Source organism: Populus euphratica, unplaced genomic scaffold, assembly GCF_000495115.2.
Source record: "Populus euphratica unplaced genomic scaffold, PopEup_1.0 scaffold28.1, whole genome shotgun sequence".
Lineage (NCBI taxonomy): Eukaryota > Viridiplantae > Streptophyta > Magnoliopsida > Malpighiales > Salicaceae > Populus > Populus euphratica.
The window spans coordinates 1979816-2003184 of NW_011499862.1; the positions used below are offsets into that span (position 1 = coordinate 1979816).

Below are 23369 nucleotides of genomic sequence, written 5' to 3' on the forward strand. Positions count from 1 at the left end.
ATCATGTATATTCATTACTTCACAGTATCATTAAACATGTATTTAAGATGTGAAAACAATAATAAAATTTTTTATAGAATATATCAGTATATCCATACAGATTATAAATATATATTGTAATGATATTAATAACACTATTATAACTATACTAAAAAAAATCACAAGAAAATATTAAACATATATTTACTAAAACAAACATAAAAAAAAATATTTTTTACCCACCACAATCAATCACAGCAAAAGCCACCATGCCTCCAAATATACTCTTCGTCTTTTTTTATTCTTTTTCTTCCATCGAGAATGATGACAAAACTTCAAACTTCCGGCTGGCTTTTACTTTTCCACTCTCATGTTGTTGCCTCTGCAAATAAATTATTTCTTAAATCTTATGTTTGCTCTTGCCAGAACTTAGATCGTTCACCATATACTCTTGAAGGCTCTGGAGAATTGAACCGGCCGTGGATTGGACTCCCTGTTGACTTAGTTTTTTGTGTTCTTCATCCCAGCATGCTTTTTTTGTCTTGTATAAATTCACCATTTATGATCTAAATTAAGGGCAAATTTAAGTAAGACTGTCAAGGGAGATTAAAATCAAAAGACTGGAACCAAGATAAAAAAAAAAAAAAAATAGAGAAAATTAGCGGTGGTTTCTGCAAAAAAAAAAAAGAAGAAGAAAATAAACTTTGGTCCTCCTACTTTCTCAATTATGCATTCTTGGTCCCTAAAGATTTGTTAAATTTATTTTTGATGCGAGATTTTATTCTCTTATTTTTCGATCTATGTGTTTGAAAGAGGAGAGAAGAATTTACCGGATTCCAGTTGAAAAAACAGAAAATTATAACTGATGCGATTCCAATTATAAAAAAAGTATTGAATTTAATATCAATAAATACTGTTTAAGTACTGTTAATAGGTTTTGTTTGATCCTGAGGAGATGAATTAGACTAGCCATTCGATGGGCTGTACCAGAGTTCGGAGAATGCACAATATACGAAAACAGGGTCTTCACTTGCAGTCCCAAAATTAACTTCGCTAATGAAACTCCCCAACTTCTCCACATCAAACTCAGTAGCATGTGATGTAAGCAATTCAATTTGAGCTTCATGACTCTCTGCGAGTAGACAAAAACCTTTGCCTCGTGCTCTTTAGTTTCCTCTCTCAACCAGAAAAAAAGAAGGAAAACCTTTACCTTTTGAAAATAAACACTCGGCCCCCTTGAATTTTCCATCTACTCCTCCTTTAAACGTACCAATCACGACCTTGTAAAGTCACCAAACCACAAACACACACAGCGGAATGCATAAAGAGGTCGTCTTTCCCCCTTCTCTCTGTAACAAAGCAAGAGCAAAGCACAACATAGATCTGATAAAACAAAAAGAAGAAGAAGAAGCACAACATAGATGCCAAAACCACATCATTATCATCATCACCCTCTAAATCTCTGCTACCAAACCTACCCGTGATTATCGGAGATATATACCAGAAATGGACGGAGGAGGAGGAGGAGGAGGAGCAGACGCACAGTATGCGCGTGCCAAGACATCAGTCTGGTGGGACATAGAGAACTGCGCTGTACCGAGAGGCTGTGACCCTCATGCCATAGCACAAAACATAAGCTCAGCTCTTGTCGAGATGAACTATTGTGGTCCCGTCTCTATTTCCGCTTATGGTGACACTCATGGTATCAATCCTGATGCTCAAATGGCTCTTTCTAGTACTGGTATTGCTCTCAATCATGTCCCTGCAGGTATGATGATTTTACTTGTCCTTTTGAAGTTTTTGCTTCGAAGGGTGTATGGTTTTTGGTGTTTTTTTTATTAGCCAAGAAAGATCGGATCCTGTTCACAATTTAATTTGGCTTTTCTTGGTGTTGTTTTGATTGATCTTGTGATGGGGTTATGTAACTGGTGTAAGAGACTGCATTGACTGAAATAGAAAAGGGTTTGTTAAGATTTGCAGTGTTGTAGAGAATTATAAAGAAACAATGAGGAGTTAGCAATCTTTTGAATCATTGATGATTTCCTTTATTAGATCTCAAGTTTTGTTATTGAAAGAGGAGAAGTGCAGGTGTTGCAACATCAGCAGGATATGTTCTGGTCTGTAATGGTTTTTTAATATTTAAGTCTTTTTGTGCTGTTTGTGAGTTGATGTTCATGATTTTATATGTTCATGATGAACAGGTGTTAAAGATGCAAGTGACAAGAAGATTCTTGTTGATATGTTGTTCTGGGCGGTGGACAATCCTGCGCCAGCAAATTACTTGTTGATTTCTGGTGATCGAGACTTCTCTAACGCCCTTCACCAGTTGAGAATGAGGAGATACAATATTCTCCTAGCACAGCCCCCGACAGCATCCGCAGCCCTGGTCGCTGCTGCAAAGAGCGTATGGCTTTGGACGAGTCTCTTGGCTGGAGGACGGCCACTCCCTGAATTTGAATTACAACAACTCCGTAGCAAAAACTACACGTCCACTTCAAACACGACACAGATTCCAGCGTCCGATACCGCTCAAATAAAGGAACCAGCAGATACCTATTCTGAGAAACCGTATGTGGCTAATCAGAAGTCTCCTTCCACATCAAGGCGTGCTAAAGGGAGAGCGAACGCAATCCTGAGAAACCCGAGCCAAACAAATGAGTCAAAAACAACAGGCACGCCTCTTGAACCCAGTGCGACTCCTCCAATGCCTGGCAGACCCAACGGAACTAGCTCCACCTCTGCACCATCTACAAGAGTGCCTGCCTTTGATATTTTGAACAATTTTGGACACCCTGCCAGCTCTAGCCCACAACCACAAAATCCAGAGCTAAAGCATGATCCCAAGAATAAACCAGACAGTAAAAAAAATAAGAAATCAAAAGGTGAAAACTCAAAAGGGTCTGGTGAAGGAAAAGGACAAGAGCTAAGTCAAAACAAGAAGAATCCAGAGGGTGAAGACTCAAAAGGGTCTGGTGAAGGAAAAGGACCAGAGCTAAAACATGATCTCCAGAAGGAACCAGGCAGTTCAAACAAGAAGAAACCAGGGGGTGAAAACTCAAAAGGGTCTTGTGAAGGGAAAGTACCAGAGCTAAAACATGATCCCCAGAAGAAACCAGAGGGTGAAAACAAGAAGAAACCAGAGGGTGAAAACAAGAAGAAACAAGACTGCAAAAACTCAAAAGGGTTTTGTGCAGGAAAAGAACCAGAGCTAAGTCTAAACAAGAAGAATCCAGAGGGTGAAAACTCAAAAGGGTCTGGTGAAGGAAAAGGACCAAAGCTAAAACATGATCCCCAGAAGAAACCAGAGGGTGAAAACAAGAAGAAACTAGACGGCAAAAACTCAAAAGGATTTTGTGCAGGAAAAGAACCAGAGCTAAGTCTAAACAAGAAGAATCCAGAGTGTGAAAACTCAAAAGGGTCTGGTGAAGGAAAAGGACCAGAGCTAAAACATGATCCCCAGAAGAAACCACGCAGTCGAAACAGGAAGAAACCACGCAGTCGAAACAGGAAGAAACCAGAGGGTGAAGACTCAAAAGGGTCTGGTGAAGGAAAAGGACCAGAGCTAAAACATGATCTCCAGAAGGAACCAGGCAGTTCAAACAAGAAGAAACCAGGGGGTGAAAACAAGAAGAAACAAGAGGGTGAAAACTCAAAAGGTTCGTGTGAAGGAGAAGGACCAGAGCTAAAACATGACCCCGATAAGAAACCAGGGGGTGAAAACAAGAAGAAACAAGAGGGTGAAAACTCACGAGGGTCCTGTGAAGGAGAAGGACCAGAGCTAAAACATGATCCCGATAAGAAACCAGAGGGTGAAAACAAGAAGGTGGCTAGAGCAAGAAAAGGAGTTTCATTGAAAAAATCAGTAGTTCCAAGATCAAAAAGACGTGTTAGCCTAGCAAAACTGGACAAGGGAAAGGAAAACCCACCTGCTGCGGAGGTAGAAGGGGAATGACAGCAAACGGAAGCTCTTGATGCTAGCTATATATATAGGATGGCAGTAGCACCATCCATGCCACAGGGCTATTTGTGTGCACTGGATACCCGTGCGCGAGTTTGGTACCAGTTTCTTTTGTCTAGGGGTTTGGGGAGACAGAAGAAGGTAGGGGTATTTACGGTTTTATACTCGTGTTTTAAGAGCCAAAAAGAAGGTGCCGAATTTTCTTTTTTATTTTATTTTATGTGTGGCATGTATAAAAAATACAAGTTTCGGTATCTATCATTTTTATTTTCGAGCAGTTCCTGGCTATTGTGGCGGCCGCTGCTGCCAGTTCATTCTGAATTTTTATTCCACCTGGTTATTGTGGCGGCCGCTGCTGCCAGTTCATTCTGAATTTTTATTCCATAATTAAATTAAATATTAATAAGAGTTTGAAGGGTTTGAATTTTGGAGAAGAAAGTGTGTTTTTAGAACAGAATTCTGTTTTTTTTATAAAAAAAAAAAATCAAGAGTGTGGTTTTTTATTGACAAAAGAATGCAAGATGATTAAAATAAATATTTGTGAAAATCATAAATTATTAAAACGAATATCTGATGAATTAAATCCAGGAGAGAGAGTAGTTCTTGAGGCGAAACTCCTGTTTTTTATTCATTTAAATCCCAGAGACTTGAGGTCGACGAGCAGCTTTTGTGCTTGCCGCAGGTTCTTCAGCTCCAAGCAAGTTTGCCTTCGCCATCAAGAGTTCCACCACCGGACAAATCAAAGCTATCAGTTCGCACTCAATTGAAAAGGTACTTTTTTTTTTTATATTAAGAACAAGCGGAGAGTCATTTTCAATCCACACACAAATTCACAACTCAAAATAGTGCCATGTTTTTTATATGGCCTAACCTTATATTAGATGATGATATATCCGCACCCAATTTTAGATTGAATAAAAGCACACCCACGTCCGGTTTAATAATAGACCAGTAACACACCCATGCCCGGCCCTATATCAAGCCAGGACACATCCCACCCAACTCCACATTAAATCATGACGTGCCTGTGCTTAACTTCAAGCTAGTTACAATAAGCCAAGGATACATCCGCACTCAGCCTCTTGTTGGGTTAGGGATACAACAAGATCCACCTTCACGTTGAGTTATAGCATGTTTATCCCTGATGGTTCTTGAATACAATTACAGGTTGAACTCAATTTCTATTGCGAAAGTGTGTGAGTTGAATTCAATAACCTTTGATGGAGTACACAGCTGAAAGGTAGCTTCACATCGAGTCTTTTATGCTCTGAGTTAGAGTTAATAATTATAATATTTTATTATATTTTATTAAATATAAACAACTAATTCATGCTTATATTAATTAGAATTGATAGTACAAGAAGTGTAATAATATTATTTTATTATTATAAAATTATATCTTTATCTCTTATATATTATATAAAGCAAATATATAAAGCAAATCAAGTAAAGTAATATAAAAAAGATGAGTAAAATTTAGGAAAGGAATTCAAAACCTTGAGATAAAAATATATTCTTTAGTTCTTCTTTCTTAATTCTACAATTTCTCTCTCTTCTCTTCTCTATTTTTATCAAAACTCATTAATATTTTTATTAATACTTCTAATAATATAGATATTTATTTAGGAAGAGATTAACGCCCATGAAAAAAATTTATTAAAGAAAAAATCAGCGCAGTGTTGAAGTGAAGATTATAGGTCACTAAACACTATGAATAATATATAATAATCTATAAAAATAATTTATCCCAAAATATTTCTAGTGATTTTTGTATCCTCGTTACATAATTACTCTCTCTTTCTGCTTCCTATCCTTAGCCTGAAGGGTCGATTGGGGATTCCAAGCTCTCATTCGTGCTTGTTGCTTCCTTTAATTAGATGTAGTATTGGCTGAACTGAACACTCGACCGCCCCCCTTCTCAGCCACAAAGCTCTTCACCTTTCCTGTAGCAAATTCTTAATTGTTAAGAAATAGGTCCTAGGAGGGGGATTTTAACTGCACGGATATAGCTGTGATTATTTTTTTAAAAAATTATTTTTAATATTAATATTTTAAAATTATTCAAAAATATAAATTAAAAAAAAAACTAGAAAAATTTGTATCATGTACGGTTGATATTTGGAATGGAGATGGCTATTTTTTTTTTATTTTTTTTTGGGGTTTGGAGATCTGAGTTTGGGTCAAACATGGTGGTGGGGTTTTTTTTTTTTTTAAAAAAAAAAAAAAGAGAGATTCAATGCAGTTGCAAACTTGTAATAATCATCAAGGAATTTATACAGGTCATTCTCCACCTCTTTGACAACAGAAGTGAACTTGTCGCTGCCAGGAAAATCAATCAGCGATTTAGGAAAATAATACCAGGAAAATCAATCAGCGATTTAGGAAATAATATGCATGCATGCATGACAGGGTTAGTTGCTGGACGAGACATGTCTTTGACCGACAGGAAGATGCAAGATAGCAGTCTTATGGTTTTGTCAGAGAGCACAAAGTCCAAGACTCCATCGTGGCCTCTTCCTTCTCCACTAAGACTTCATGGTCTTGTGCTGTTTACTTTAGGCAGCCGATTTCTTGACCCTCTCATTTGCCAACAACAATTCAGATTCTTTTCTCTGGGAGATAGAAAATTAAATTAAAGAGGCCCATATTAGATTAATTATTTTACACGCTTGATGTTCTTTTATCATATATATATATATATATATATATATATATGAACTATCAAGCCTTTAATTGTGTCACTAGTTGAGAAAAGAATCATCTAACACTTCTAATTAATTATAATATATTTTTGCGAGAATAAGTATTCACTATTCAGATCGAAAAAAAAATCAGTGCAAGTACTCGGATAAAAAGAATAAAAAAAAAGGGGTGCAGGTACTTCAAACATTTATTTAATATCTTAAAAATAAATACAATTAAATCTTATTTAAATACTTGTTTTCTATTTATTTATGCTGTCTACGGAAATAAATTCTTTCTTTAATCTTATGTTTGCATTTGCCAGAATTTAGATTGTCTCCTCCGTTAATAGGAATAATATAAAGACAATTTATTAAAAACATACCTTAGTTTTAGCACAGAAACAGCTCGTCTACTAAGATTTTTAATTATTTGTCATACTTTACATCTTGTTACTTATACAATTAATTTCAACTTACATGCTATATATAGTTTAATTCCGTTAGTAAATAATAATAATAAATAACATATACTAAGATAAATATCTAAAATAGTTTATAAATGTTTAAAAGTTTTACCCATATAATAAATACAATACAAATATTAAAAAATACAATCGCGAATATTTAATTTGCGTTATGACTTCAAACGTACCAAACACAACCTTGACTTAAAGTCACCAAACCCCACACACATACACAGAGGAATGCATAAAGACGTCGTCTTTGCCCCCTCCCTCTCTAACAAAGCAAAGCAGAGCATATATAGATATCAAAACCACATCATCACCCTCTAAATCTCCGCCACACAAACCACCGTGATTATCGGAGATCTTTGTCAGAAATGGGCGAGGACGGAGGAGGAGCAGAGGCACAGTATGTGAATGCGAAGACATCAGTCTGGTGGGACATAGAGAACTGCGCTGTACCGAGAGGCTGTGACCCTCATGCCATAGCACAAAACATAAGCTCAGCTCTTGTCGAGATGAACTATTGTGGTCCCGTCTCTATTTCCGCTTATGGTGACACTCATGGTATCAACTCAACTGCTCAACAGGCTCTTTCTAATACTGGGATTGCTCTCAATCATGTCCCTGCAGGTATGTTGGTCTTACTTGTACCTTTTGATGTCTTTGCTTCATGGGGTGCTTGGTTTTTGGTGGATTAGTCAAGAAAGATTGGATCGTGGTCGCTATTTAATTTGGCTTTTCTTGGTGTTGTTTTGATTGATCTTGTGATGGGGTTATGTAACTGGTGTAAGAGACTGCATTGACTGAAATAGAAAAGGGTTTGTTAAGATTTGCAGTGTTGTAGAGAATTATAAAGAAACAAAGAGGAGTTAGCAATCTTTTGAATCATTGATGATTTCCTTTATTAGATCTCAAGTTTTGTTATTGAAAGAGGAGAAGTGCAGGTGTTGCAACATCAGCAGGATATGTTCTGGTCTGTAATGGTTTTTTAATATTTAAGTCTTTTTGTGCTGTTTGTGAGTTGATTTTCATGATTTTATATGTTCATGATGAACAGGTGTTAAAGATGCAAGTGACAAGAAGATTCTTGTTGATATGTTGTTCTGGGCGGTGGACAATCCTGCGCCAGCAAATTACTTGTTGATTTCTGGTGATCGAGACTTCTCTAACGCTCTTCACCAGTTGAGAATGAGGAGATACAATATTCTCCTAGCACAGCCCCCGACAGCATCCGCAGCCCTTGTCGCGGCTGCGAAGAGCGTATGGCTTTGGACGAGACTCTTGGCTGGAGGAGGGCCACTCCCTGAAGGTGAATTACATAAACTCGGTGGCAAAAACTACGCGTCCAGTCCAGGCACGACACGGATTCCAGTGTCTGGCGCCGCTCAAATGAAGGAACCAGCAGATTCCTATTCCGAGAAACCGTATGTGGCAAATCAGAAGTCTCCTTCCACATCAAGGCGTGCTAGAGGGAGAGCGAATACAATTCAAAGAAACCCTAGTCAAACAAATGCATCAAAAACAACAAACACGCCTTTTTACCCCAGTGTTCCTCCTCCAATGCCTGCCAGACTCAACGGAACTAGCTCTACCTCTGCACCATTTACAAGAGTGCCTTCTTTTGGTAGTTTGAACAATTTTAGACACCTTGTCAGCTCTTGCCCTCAACGACGAAATGCAGGGCTAGAGCGTGATCCCAAGAAGATATCAAAAGGGTTTTGTGCAGGAAAAAGACCAGATCTGAGTAAAAACAAGAAGAAACCAGAGGGTGAAAACTCAAAAGGGTCTTGTGCAAGAAGAGGAGCAGAGGTAAAACATGATCCCCAGAAGAAACCACGCAATGAGAACAAGAAGAAACCAGAGGGTGGAAACTCAAAAGGGTCTCTTGGAGGAAAAGGACCAGAGCTAAGAGGTGACCCTAGTAAGAAACCAGGCAGTGAAAACAAGAAGGAACCAGCGGGTGAAGACAAGAAAGTGGCCAGTGCAAGAAAAGGTGTTTCAATGAAAAAAGCAGTTGTTCCAAGATCAAAAAGACATGTTGGCGTAACAAAACAGGGCAAAGGTAAGAAAAAATCACCTGCTGCTAAAGCTAAAGTGCGAAAGTAAAAGGGAAATGACATGGAAAATGTTTTGATGCGTTGCTACATGACCTACATCGTATGGCAGCACTATACACGCCTGCCACAAGGCTATTAGTGTGCAATGGCTCCCTTGTTTCTTTTGTCCTGGGGATGAAGGAGAGGATATGTTGGGGGTATTTACGGTTTTATGTTATTAGCGTGAAGAAGGTGCAGAATCTTCTTTGTGCTTGCTGTTATGTAATCTTTACATGTTTGGCGTGGGAAAAATGCAAATTTCTGTATCTATCATGTCGTTTTCATTCCATTGTTTCTGGCATTTTATCCTCAAATAGTTTTTGGGTTTTTTTTTATATATAATTACATCTTAAAGCTTGATTTTTGTTAAAATAAAAAACATAATTTCTTGCATTTTATCCTCAAATAGTTTGTGGGTTTTTTTTTATGAATAATTACATCTTAAAGCTTGATTTTTGTTAAAATAAAAAACATAATTAAAGATATTCTTATGAAATCTATTTTTTTAAACTTGGATTTGGAGTGCAATGGAGATTTATTAGTCAGAGTATTTGTTTTATTTAAAATATATTAAAATAATATTTGTTTTAGTTTTTAAAATTTAATTTTTATACCTGCGAAACATCGAGATTCTTTAGAGATACCTTCGGAGGAGTGAGCTGACTGTTGTTATTTTGTCGCTTCGGGGGACACTTGTGGATGCTCACGTGCTCTCCGTCAGCACTTCATGGTTTTTATTATTTAGTACTTTTATTATTCTATTACCTTTATTTAAAAAAAAAAATTTTGAGAGGTACGAGGATTTGCTTTGGGGGTAAAACGCGTGGAATTATTGCTGTGTCCATGCATGCATTTCTTAGACAGGCATGTGTTTTGTAGCATGCTCCTCTCCTCAATTTTTCAGATCAATTTTATATATTCTTGTATAGTTTTATTTAGGGGACTTTTTAATCCAATTATATATATACACGTATTAAGAAAAGCTAGATAAGGGCACCACCTCAGTTGAGTGACCCTCCTCCCGATGAGGTGGCCCTAACCACAGAAAACACTGTTTTGAATCAACACTACACATCGGGCTACCGATGAGATGACCCACAAGCCCCTTTCCACCTCCGTGAGATATTCACTGTTCCTGCCTCCTTCAGTCATGAGATGCATGATGAGCCAGTCAGCCTATGAACTCAAAATATCATGATTATATGATTTTTCTTAATTAATCTATATCTTCCTTCTTTTTTTTTTTACCCAAATGACTTTTTAATTAATTATTTATGGATATTTGGAAGTCGTAGAATATATATAAACAACATGCACTAAAATTTAAATTTACCTTATTAACAATGATAATAAATGGATTTGAGATAAAATTCGTAATACAATTTAAAATTTAGTTCAACTTACATTAATAAAAATAAAAGGATACAATCACGATTTTTGTTGTAGATATGAACAATGATACCGTGAATTGGTGTAGGATGGATTGGGATGTTATGTTTTATACTAGTAAAAATGTGAGACCCATAAATATTATTATATGTACAGCCATATGGGGTAGTATTGATGGGACCATAGTTACCTGCACGTTTGTCTCATTTTCATGTCCCATCATAATATTTAAGATTATTCATAAAATATTTTTCTATAAAATTTATTTTTTGTTTTATTTCAAAAATAAAATGATTTTTTTTATTTACCTACTCGTACAATACTTGCTAAAATAAACTATGAGATGATAACTCTACTGAGTATGAATCTTTAACATTCAAGATACACCATGTACCTTATTATTTATAGCTCTTTACAAGACTACATACCAAGCTTCTTTACCTAATAAAGAATAATATTCCCAATAAGTCACATACTTTGAAATTATTTTTTTTATATAAAACAATTACATGCAATAATAAATTCATTTGGATGTTAAATAATATTTAATTTAAATAAATAAATAAAAATACATATAACCATTATTTTAGACTTATTATTACCATACTACTTAACACTTTAATACAAAGCTAAAGAGGTGTCATACCATATAGGTTTTTTTCAACCCCCTTGTTCTTGCTTTCAATATTAAAAAATATTATAAATAATAAATATAAAACTTCTTAATTCATTATCCCCATCCAAAAAAGTAAAAATCCTTCGCTAACTTGATACAATGCAAATAATACTATTTCTCCAGAATGAATCTTATCTTACATCTATTTTAGTTAATCAATTCTTCCTTGTAGATTACAATCTCTTTTGAAATCTAGAAGTGGATTAGATATTTTTAATTATTTGATTCCAATTATCGTCATTTATCTAAGCAGGATTTTTATCAAGATAATTTACAATATTTATATTGTTTTTATTAGACATTTAACATTGATTTTCATAATGTTTTTATTTGACATTGTTTTCTCGCATTCTCATGTCGGATAGCTAGTTTAAAGCAATTCTAGCTTTACCTTTTCAAATATTACTAGAAATTGATTCATCTTTCCCATCTTTATCGGGAAAAGTATACTGTATTTATCAAATAAAATATGTTAAGTAAATTTGAAAAGAGCACCTTAATGAAATCATGAAGCAAAAGATTTTTTTATTTTTAATAAAATTAATTAATTTATTGTTTTTCAGCAATGGATTTCCCATCTTTCTATTTGATCTTAATCAGCACCAATATGCTTTGATCGATGCAGCTCAATACACACACACGCAGCATCTTTGCCATGCCCTCCATTCAGTCAATAATCATCAACAACGACGGCTGATGCTATGACAGTCGTGAAAATTATGTTACCGTGCCATACAACATCACATAGAGAGAAGAACTTCACGATCCCAAAAACCAAAGAGCGGCCGCCCTGATCAACGAACAAATTAGAACTCAGGTGGCCCTTTATTCTTTCTATCGTCGGAGAGCTGATAGGGATAGAGGCCTCCGAGATCCATAAATCCTTTTTTATTTATCATGGACTGCTTGCTTGTCTATTTACAACACTTGATATTCTATGATAATAAGATTGTCAGCATTTTGCACGTCAATTAACATCCTCAGAGTGCATGGGTTGCAGTGCATCTTTCCAAGCACTCATCAAAGCCCACAGAGGATCAAACAAAAACAAAAACAGGACTTAGAAAATAACCCATTAATTAATAATTACAAGTATCTAATTATAATCAGATCTTATCACATTAATTCTACCTCGTATATGTATATACCTCATGGCATGTCTCTACAGCAGCTGCACACAATTATTAGTGCCAAACGAAGAGCTCTCTCTCTCTCTCTCTCTATATATATATATATATATATATATATATATATCTGATATTTATGTAGCAGATTAAGTGTTCGCTGCATCATGCATTTGCTTCCCTGAGAACAAGGCAGTAGCTAATGAAAACTGGCTTCAGATTCCTGGCCTGGTTTTTGAGATAATTTGAAGTCTCTATATGGTCTTTGCACTATACCTCATGGCATGTCTCTACAGCCGCTGCACACAATTATTAGTGCCAAACGAAGAGCTCTCTCTCTCTCTCTCTCTCTCTATATATATATATATATATCTGATCTTTATGTAGCAGATTAAGTGTTCGTTGCATCATGCATTCGCAGTCCCTGAGAACAAGGCAGTATGATCACTGCTGGTGAATATTCATGAATTAATCTTTTTTTAGAAAACAAAAATATTATTTTATTATTTTATATGTGTTTAAAAATATAATTTAATTATTTTTTAAAATATTTTTCATTCAAAAACGCATTAAAATAATATTTTTTATTTTTTTAAAAATATTTTTAATATTAACCCATCAAAATTATATAAAAATATTAATTTAAAATAAAATAAAAAATATTTTAATTTTTTTAAAAATATTTTTAACACACAAGAGTTAACATATCACAACGTTTCGCAAGTAGTTTTTTTTTTTTTTAGGTGTCATTTGTCACGAACAAAGGGTGGTCGGTGACCGGGACACTAGTATAGTGCAACGTCACCTTTTCTATCATCTTTGCTTCGTTTCGTGGAGTCGAAGGGTTTATATATACAGATGGCAAGGGTATTTTGGTCTAATTTTGTATGAAGAAATAAAAAATAGTTAATTGAAAAAATATATAGAAAATTTATAATACCAGAATAAAAAATACATATTTTATTCTTATTGAATATTTATATACAGATTTTTTATAATATTAGATTCATATATAAATATTTTTAAATAATTGCTAATATTATTATAAGAAGTTATAATTTTATTTACACAGCATGATATAATTACTTGATTTCTTAAAGTATTTTCATAGTTATTTATTTTAAAAACTTTATTTTAAAATATAAAAAAAATAAAAGAATGTAATAAAAAAGTAAAGCAAAAAGAATCAAGATCTAAATACCTAATTTTTTAAATAAAGGATCATAAATATCATAAAAAAACTCTGAATTTTAATAAACACTGCACTGCATAGTAAAAGAGCTAGGCTCTTTTACTTTATTTTTAATTTAATAAAAGATCATAAATATCATAAAAAAAACTCCCTTTTTTGTTTATTTATTTTCCTTTTCCTTACTCTCTTTCTCAAGTTTTGCTTCGCCGTTAAGACTAACAATTTCTTTCCCAAACCTTACTCCTCCATTTGCCAACGTTCGGATTCTTTCCCCTTATTAGTTGATAAACTACAGGGACAATTAAGTCAATTGCAGTGTAGGATATTAGCCAATCAAAATGGAACAAGTAAGAACTTTCTAGTTCTACCCTTCTTATTCCTCGTCAACGCCTAACATTGCGCAAGACTTCTTGTCTTGTGTCGACATGGCATGTGATGATTGGTTATCCATGCATGTCAAAACATGGTTCGTCGGTTTCTTAGACAGAAAGTCATCAAGGGTCATCCATCAGTGCAATGCATGATAGGCTAACAAATACCACGAGCACAGCAATCGTGACTGTTCCTGTGGGAGCTGAGTTGTTTTTATTTTTATTTATTTTTTAAAATATTAAATTAATATTTTCGATGTTCTAATATAAAAAAATTAAAAAAATTATTTTAATATATTTTTAAATAAAAAAAAGACTCCACGTCACAGTCTTAAATAGACTTAAAACCTTTAACCAAGATAAACTCTCATTCTCTCTTTAAAAATTCAAGATTTCTTATCTACCATTTAACTCTTAGTGCCCGTCTGTTTATTTATGAGATAATATCGTTTTTTAAGACATTAATTTTAGTATTTTTTTCAAGCCAACATAATCTCAAGTGTTTTTGGTTGAAAAGTATATGGAGACGGTTTTTTCCATTTTAAAAGGTACTTATTTGATTTAAAAATTATCATAAGGTTTAGAAATAAAAATAAAAATAAAAATAAAAATAAAAATAAAAAACTCGAAAAAACTCTTCCTTAATTATCCCCCCCTAGCTAGATTACGCGTTCATAAAGATAAAATCTTTTTAAGAGAGGCATGCCCATATTTAATTTCGAGAAATTGATAAAAATCCTCCTTATTTCTCCAACCTCTCATATTAACAATAGAAGTCCACCTTTTTTCTTTTTTCTTTTATTTGTTAATAAATATGTTTTTTGGATTAATTTATGCTTCAATCAAGACTACATTCTTTTGACGGGATATGAAGGCATGCATTCATATTAGTCTAATGTATTTAATGAAATAATTCTTTTTAAATTCTGACTTTTTTTCTAAGATATAGAAGGAGGAGTAAACTTTTTTAAAAAACTGTGGAATTTTAAAGGTAAATAATTCTTTATTTCCTAACTCAGCAGCTACCCCTGTAATTTCCTAATTGTCAGCTACCGGTGAAAGGATACAAGCGTAATTTAACTTTTCCTCCTCCAGTCCACTACCTAGCTTAAAGTCACCACCCGCACCACAGAACACTAAAGCAATGCACCACTTTAGTAGATACCAAAACAACATCACAACCCTCTAAATCTCCACCACCAAAGCCACCGTGATTATCGGGGATCTTTGTCTGCAATGGCCGGAGGCAGAGGTGGAGGAGGAGGAGGAGCAGAGGCACAGTACACGAGTGCCAAGATTTCAGTTTGGTGGGACATTGAGAATTGTCATGTTCCAATGGGCTGTGACCCCCACGCCATAGCGCAAAACATAAGTTCAGCCCTTGTCAAGATGAATTATTGTGGTCCAGTCTCTATTTCTGCTTATGGTGACACCCATCGAATCGATTCCGCTGTTCAACAGGCTCTTTCTAGTACTGGGATTGCTCTCAATCATGTCCCTGCAGGTATCTTGATTTTACTTGTACTTTTGATGTTTTTGCTTCTTGGGGTTTCGGTTCCTAGTGTTTTTTTATTAGTCGAGAAAATGGGATCTTGGTCACTATTTTGGCTCTCGGTGTCGTTTTGATTGATTCTGTGATGGGGTTATGTAATTTGTGTAAGAGACTGAATTGTCTGAGATTGAAAGGGTTTGCTGAGATTTGCAATGTTGTAGAAAATTATAAAGAAACAAAGAGGAATCAGCAATCTTTTGAATTATTGATGATTTCTTTTATCAGATCTCAATTTTTGTCATTAAAATAGGAGAAGTGCAGGTTGACTATATGTGAGTTTGCTACAACATCAGTAGGATGTTCTGGTCTGTAATGGTTTTTGAATATTGAATTTTTTTTGTTGGTTGTTTGTTATATTGTGTAGGAAAGTGGATGCTTGGATTTTTTTTTTTTATTATTATTGTAGTTCATAACTTTAATATGAATGAACAGGTGTGAAAGATGCAAGTGATAAGAAGATACTCGTTGATATGTTGTTCTGGGCAGTGGACAATCCTGCGCCTGGTAATTATTTGTTGATTTCTGGTGATCGAGACTTCTCAAATGCTCTTCATCAGTTGCGAATGAGGAGATATAATATTCTTCTAGCACAACCACAGAAGGCATCCGCATCCCTTCTTGCAGCCGCGAAGAGTGTATGGCTTTGGACGAGTCTTTTGGCTGGAGGACCGCCGCTCACTGAAGGTGAGTTACAAAAACTTTGTAGTAATGGCTATATGTCCACTTCAGACACGAAACAGATTCCAGTGTCTGATGCCGCCCAAATAAAGGAACCAGTAGATTCCTATTCTGAGAAGCCTTATGTGGAAAATCAGAAGTCTCCTTACAAAGCAAGGGGTCATGACAATAAACAGAAAGGGAAAAACATTCAAAGAAACCCGAGTCAAACAAATACACCCAAAACAACAAGCTCGCCTCTTTGGACCCAAGAAGATCATCACAACTCAAACTCTCCCCAACCTCGTCCTTCTTTCCCCAAAGTTCCCCCAAGTGGACCTGGCCTGGATTTTATTCCTGGAAATAATAATTTTACTTGGAGTGACACCACCCATATCAATGGCAACTACCAGAATCATTATACACAGCAATTAAGGCCAAACAATCCTGGTATGCGACCTGAATTTGCAGCAGGTGGTTTGTATCCTCCCCATCCTAATCTTCATCCTCGCGCTCCTCCTCTAATGCCTGAGAGACCCAATGGAACTAGCTTTACCTCTGCACCATATACAAGTGCACCTGATATTGGTAATTTGAACATTCCCGGACACCCTGTCAACTTTAACCCTCAACAACGAAATCCAGAGCTAAAACATGATCCCAAGAAGAAACTTCCCAGATCTGTAAGCTTAAGTAACTCGCAAAATGGAAATATGGCACATAACTCGCCATCAGTTTACCGGGACGAGAAGCCAAACCATAGGTACCCTGGTGGTCCAGAATATCCACCATCATCCTCATATGCAATGGGAGCCAGTGTTGCTCCAGGGAGTGATAAATGGGGGAGTCAAGGTTGCCCAAAACCTTCCGAATATGTTCAAGGCCTTATAGGAGTGGTATTGCTTGCCTTGAACACCCTTAAAAGTGAAAGGATAATGCCAACTGAAACAAATATAGCTGGCTGCATCCGCTATGGAGATCTGAAGCACCGTAATACTGACATTAAGAAGGCCCTTGAGAGTGCCATTAAGCATCAGATGGTAGCAACTCGGAGTTTAGGTGCTATGCGGTTGTATGTTGGTAAAAATGAGAAACTGTGGAAATGTGTCAACCCTGTTGGTGGTAAAGCTAAACAAATCCCAAAAGCAACATGGAATGAAATTCATCAATTTCTGAGATCCTCTGCTGGACGATCTGCAATCTTGGCTTCTGAGTGCAGGTTAAGCTCACCATTTTCTACAACTCTGTTTGATTTCCCGAGTTTCAATTCTAACTGTGAAAATGCTGTTGTATATAATACAGGTATGAAGCAGGCACTATTTTAAAGAGTAAGTGCTTGAAAGAACATGTTCTGGGTGAAGTACTTCAGATTTTGAACATGGTAATTGGCTATAAGAAATGGATCATACCTCACCAATCAGGATGGAGACCACTTAGCATAACAATAGCAGAAAAGGCCAACAGTGATTCAGGCTCCACAGACGGCACATTTGGCTCCACGGAGGGCACATTTGGCTGGGATTCAGGATTCTCAGAGGGCACATTTGGCTCCATAGAGGGCACATTTGGCTGGGATTCAGGCTCCACAGAGGGCACGTTTGGTGGGGATTCAGGCACCTCAGAGGGCACGTTTGGCTGGGAGTGGGGTTGATTTTAAAAGATGCTTCTTGCCCTTAGAATTAGAGAATAGGTAGTAATGGTTAGAGTTTGTTTATTCTGGTATGTTTAGTGCAATGGCCATCTTATATTAATCTTAAGTTGCCGGAGAAGATCTCCCAGGTTTATCCTGAGGGATAGTTAAAAGAAGTGCTTCGACAACCTAAGTCAAGGTTACAGTTTTTCAGGGGGCACATTTTTCTAGCTGCTACTATGCGCAGTTAGGTCTTCCTTTCAAAGTGGACTTAGTGCACTGGGGTGGTGGTCTTCATTCTGTTCTCGGAAATCTCTCACATCTCTGGGATTTTGCTTTGCTAGTATGAAACCTGAGCTTCAATTCAACCCATCTACAGAAACTGTGGTTGAAGATTATATATTTTTCTAGCATATATTCCTTTTAACAAGTTTACGTACAGAAGATGGAAGTTAAATGATGAATGCGCCAAGTTACTCAACAAAGAAATATGAAATTATTATGCCACTCTGCAAATTTGGAAGTTGTCTACTAGAAACTGACCTATCACATTTTGACCATGATTAGTCATGAAGATATGAAGTCAGAATGGGAGAGCCCAACAAATAATGATGGGTGTATGCTGCAGGGACTGGATGCTAAGAATTATATACCTCAAAAGTGTAGTCGAACTTGGTCATTGCAATTTGCAAAGATGATGTTCATGCAACTTCTCTGGTTTTCAGATCCTTGAGCTGTTTTTTTTTTTTTTTTTTAATCTTTCCCTGTTCGGTAAGTATGTGTAAACCTCAAATAAAAGTTTGAATGCATGCTCGCGAAGCATTTTGTGAGTACCTCTGGTTCTGTCTGGCTTGTGTAATTTTGATGGATGTGTAAGCATTTAAATGAAATGATATTAGCCGAGTCTTTCCTCATTATCATTCTCTTTCAGAGGTCTCTCTTTCTGGCCCCTTTACTCTTCTAGATGTCACTGCCACAGTTCTGGTTCCAAATGCCGGGAACTGAGTAATGCTGTATTCTATGTCCATGTAACCCTATAAAAAACGAGCAGACGAGGAAAATGAAACCTTTTAGCTGAGGTGGCTCTTGCTATGCTTAAACTCTCTCTCTCTCTCTCTAATCTTTTCATGCTGAAAATGAAAGTTTTGGCCATCGCTTGCTCGATGCAGCCGATATTTTTTGTTTGAGATGCCACAGGTTTCCTTTTTCTAGATTCCATTTTCGAGACTGATCACCGTCTTCTGTTTCTTACATAGCGGGCTTCTTCACACTACAAGGCAGAGAACTCAGATATCGTACTACCATTTCTTCTACCTTCTCCCTGTCCTTTTCAGTTATTTAAGTCAGACTCCGTGTTTCAAAAGTCTAAACGTCCAGTGACTTTAACTTTCATTCTCATGACCCGAATTTGAGGTCTTAACTTGTAATACAGAAACAGTGTTGAAAAAATATTATATTTATGTTAAGTTTCAAAATAGATATATTAAAAAAATAAATTATTAAAAAATATATAGCATTTTATAATTTTTAGAAATATTATATTATTCAAAACTACGAAACTAAATAGTAGTTCAAATTTTTTTTTTTTATCAATAATTAAAATAAAAACAATAATTCATAATATTCATTACATTAGCAAAATCCAAACTTAATTAAAATAGAATAATAGTGGAGCGTCTAAAATATTGAATCAAAACTAAAAGGAAAGCTTCACAAAATAAACAAGACATATTGACCAAAACTCAAAAAGCAAAAACACTCAACAAAGTCTACCTGTTAATAGAAACTAAGAACCTGAAATAATATTAAGAATGAGGTGTGAGTTCAACCAACTCAGTGAGATAATAATATTTAATATACATTTTAGATATTAATAGTTTACAAGATGATTTATTTTGATATACATATACATATACATATACATACTAATCATAACATAATGAAATACATGTAAGAGATCAGATAACACTCAAAAGCGACCAGATGACACTCAAAAGTGACTAGAGGACACCCGAAGGTGATCACTGTGAGATGATCAGTCGTCACAGACTGGTGCCTCTCTTATCAGTTAAGTATACAGAATATTATGTGCACATAGGCTAACTACTCTCTGTTAGCATGAAGTTACTGACAAATCCTATATTAAGACATAATAGATATTAGAAGAATCATCAACGAAATGTATATTATATCGAATAGAATTTAGTTTGACAAATTGTGAGTGCAAATTCAAGAATAGATGAGTACTTAGAAAATAAAGCAATATATATAAATATTTAAGAGATTAATTAATTGTACTCATCATATAATCAATATACATATTTATTTATAGTATATGCATATTAAAGATTATTCCATTCACCCAGAAAAATATAGAACTAAAAGGAATGTTAGATGAAAAACTCGAAAATCCTATTGAGGATCGTTAGGAGAACCTACAACAATATATAATATATACTTAAAAACAAGTCAAACAAAAGATCCCAAAGCATAAAATAAAACCAGGTTTGGTCTCCTAAGTTTATAAATTAAAACGATAATTTTTCAAAATAGAGACCAAAATGTAATTTTACCAAAATTGAAGGACCAATCTAGAATTACATAACCATACTGAATTTTCCCCCATAAACCATCCAAAATTCTGTCTAGAACGAACCAGGGCTTAATTAAAATTTTCATAAAGTTCAGGGACTAAAATGTAAATTCTCAAAACTGAGAGACCAAACTGAAAATATTCCATATCAATTATCAAAATAAGATTCATCATCCTAAATTTCAAAATTTCACTGTCTAGAATCTCAAAATACATTTAGGGGTGAAATTGTAATTTTTTCAAAGTTTAAGGACTAAACCGAAACTTTCACAACTTAAGGACCAAAATAAAATTTGATCATCTTCAACCTCAAGACCATTCTGTCCAGATTTTACAGCAAGATAAAAATTAATTTCTTAACCCATAAAAATTAATTTAAATAAATAAACTCATAAATCTTTATTTTCAACAACATACTACTTAATTACCTAACATCAAACCCTTAATAATTATAAATCAATCTTAATAATATAAATTTCTAATCTTTATAAATCCTAATATCTTCTTTAATCATTTCATAAATAAACTATAATCGAAAGTAATATGAAAGAGAACCATTTACTTACTATTTTTATCTTTCTGTAACAAGAAATTAAAGATAAAAAAATTAAATTTTTTGGTTTGAAGAGGGGAGGGTTATGACATCTATAAAAATTAAAAGAAATGAAAGAAATTTTTTTTTAACTCTTTCCTAAATATCTAGATTAATTTAGATTAAATTTGACCTGGATTTAAATTTAAATCAACAGTTTGTTCTTACATTTATTCTATCAGAGACACTCAAAACCGACCGCATCTTGTTGGATAACTCTCTGTTGGAACTTTGAGCATCCCTTTTGCTTGATGTCTTCTTTCTTTCTTTAAATCATTCCTCAGGCGCTTACCTATCAATTAACAAACTCAAGGTTTTTACTTCAAGCGATAACTTTTGCACATTGTATATATTATTCATATATAGAAGTTCAAATTAACTTAATTGAAATATTTTAATCTCTATGATATATTAATTTTTGAAATTCATGGTTCTTCTTGTTAGGCCGATCACTGTGTATAATTCAGGCGTTATCTTGAACTTAACCTTGTCTTATCAATTCATAAATATGTCTGCAAAACTATCTACGTAACCCAGCTGTAGCAGATCCCTAACTGACAGAAACACTTGCATCACTAGGTCTCACCATCGGCTATACCTGTTAATTTTTGTTGAAATCCATTGGCACTTCCCCTCTCTTAAAATTCCTATATGCAGTGATAGTTTTTTTCATATTGCCTATGGTTTGAAATCAAATCAAATTGTTGCAAGTTGTACAGATAATCAGTACAATTTCATATCAGAAGCTGAGGTTTTCACACCGAGAACAGGTGTGTGGACAGATGTTGAGGATGTCCACCCTAGTATGGGTAAATATGATACGTCAGCACTCTCGCTCGCTAGACTAGTGTAGTTCTGAATGGAGTGTGGTATCGTAAAAGCTTTTCAAGCTCAGTGTTGGAGATCGACTATTCTAATGTTCAATATGGATGATATTGTTTTCCTGGAGACAAAAACAACCCTTCCGTACAACGATTGTGAGGTGACTTTCCTGATGGAGTAGAAAGGATTATTTGCTACGGTGGTGGATAAAAAGTTATAGGCCTTTCCATCATGCCAATCACCCTGCACGACTCAGCCTAGACAATAAACATTCTTGCAAAGCTATCCACGTAGTCTAGTTATGGCAGATCCATAGCTGGCTGATTAGAACCACCTGCATCAAATTTAGGATGAAGAAATTACACCAGGGGAGATGGACGATGAATCTTGTTTTCACTTGCAATTATACAATCTTGTAGCTCAAGAATTGGAACGGAGGATTCCCAGAAATAAAGCCACTTCTTGGTTTGATATGTCTCTTGATAATTACGCGAAGAGTCTTGTTTCAGTTTACTGTGATCAAGTTGTGATGAAATTGTAGGGAGTCCATGATCCTCAAAACTGAATTTACATATATGTCATCTTTATGAATTTGGATTATGCTAGTATTGCCTAGTTTTGGCTAAAATAACAAATTAAAAAAAGAAATGGTAGCAGCAGAAACTGTAAGAGAATGGCAAGAAAATGTTATGATGAGGAGACAGACCACCACTATCCACCTCAATTATGAAAATATAATAACAACAAACTACTACATCACATTAATTTCTGCTTCCACAGCTGGGAGAACGTCTGAGAAGAGAGTTTTTGTGTAGCGATCTCTTCAGCATTCTTCTTCTTCTTCCAGGGACTGACAAGGACCGATTTTCTTCTGTTGGGATGGTGGTGGTGGGAGGCCGCGGGAGGGAGGGGGATTTGGTTTGTGACTGTATGTACTTTTTTTGGGGATTTTTTTTGTGTGACAGGGCGAACATTTTCCTGGTCCAAACAAACTAAATAAGAAGATATTAAGTGATTTTTTTCCATGACTTGACATTATTTTACTTCATTTCGAGGTTTTTAGGTAAGATCGAGATTAAAGTAAAGGACGTTAATCATAGCAAAGATTTTAGCGAGTGTAATTGTTAATAAGGATTGTTCAGTCAGCAGATTAATTTCTAGCCAGAAGTAGCGTATTCCTTGTGCCATGTTATCATTGGAGATGACCATCATCTAATTTCTACAGTTGACTGCAGGCAATGCAAAAGATTCATCGTCGTTATCATTTGAGTTAGATAACTTGAGATTTGCTAAGCGATGTATCTCCAGGTTTTGACATGCATAAGATTCTGATGTTTGTTCGATAAATTAATCATTGACTTTTGTATTTTCATCTCAAGAAATTGATGTACTTATTTTTCACTGAAGTAGATGTATGCATGGTACAGATTTCCTTCTTCCTCCCTCTTTATCCTTGGATTTGATCCAGTAATCTGCCTGCTGCCAGCTTTAGAATTACTAATCTTCCCTGGAGGCTCTGAACTGTAACAGTCCATCATATTTTCTTTTTTTTTTTTTTTTTTTTTTAGTTTTAACGTGGGGGTCGGG

At 35.1% G+C, this 23369-nt stretch overlaps 2 protein-coding genes across 13 annotated transcripts; both read left to right on the plus strand.

Moving 5' to 3' along the window:
- Nucleotides 1-957: 957 nt before the first annotated feature.
- LOC105125219 (endo-1,4-beta-xylanase B-like) lies at nt 958-9512 on the plus strand. 12 transcript variants are annotated; one of them, XM_011025578.1, is made up of 4 exons: nt 958-1747; nt 2178-3449; nt 3594-3802; nt 8847-9512. In XM_011025578.1, exons 1-4 carry the CDS (start codon nt 1486-1488, stop codon nt 9192-9194), a joined length of 2091 nt encoding a protein of 696 aa, XP_011023880.1. In that variant the 5' UTR covers nt 958-1485; the 3' UTR covers nt 9195-9512. The 12 variants fall into 12 exon arrangements, with proteins under 12 accessions (XP_011023880.1, XP_011023887.1, XP_011023882.1 ...); XM_011025585.1 differs by having other exon boundaries at nt 2178-3295; nt 3608-3802; XM_011025580.1 differs by having other exon boundaries at nt 2178-3047; nt 3237-3802.
- Nucleotides 9513-15057: 5545 nt separating this feature from the next.
- On the plus strand, nt 15058-18705 carry LOC105125218 (uncharacterized). Its single transcript, XM_011025573.1, has 3 exons — nt 15058-15440; nt 15921-17364; nt 17448-18705. The coding sequence occupies exons 1-3, from the start codon at nt 15173-15175 to the stop codon at nt 17794-17796; spliced, it is 2061 nt and encodes a 686-aa protein (XP_011023875.1). The 5' UTR covers nt 15058-15172; the 3' UTR covers nt 17797-18705.
- Nucleotides 18706-23369: the final 4664 nt, after the last annotated feature.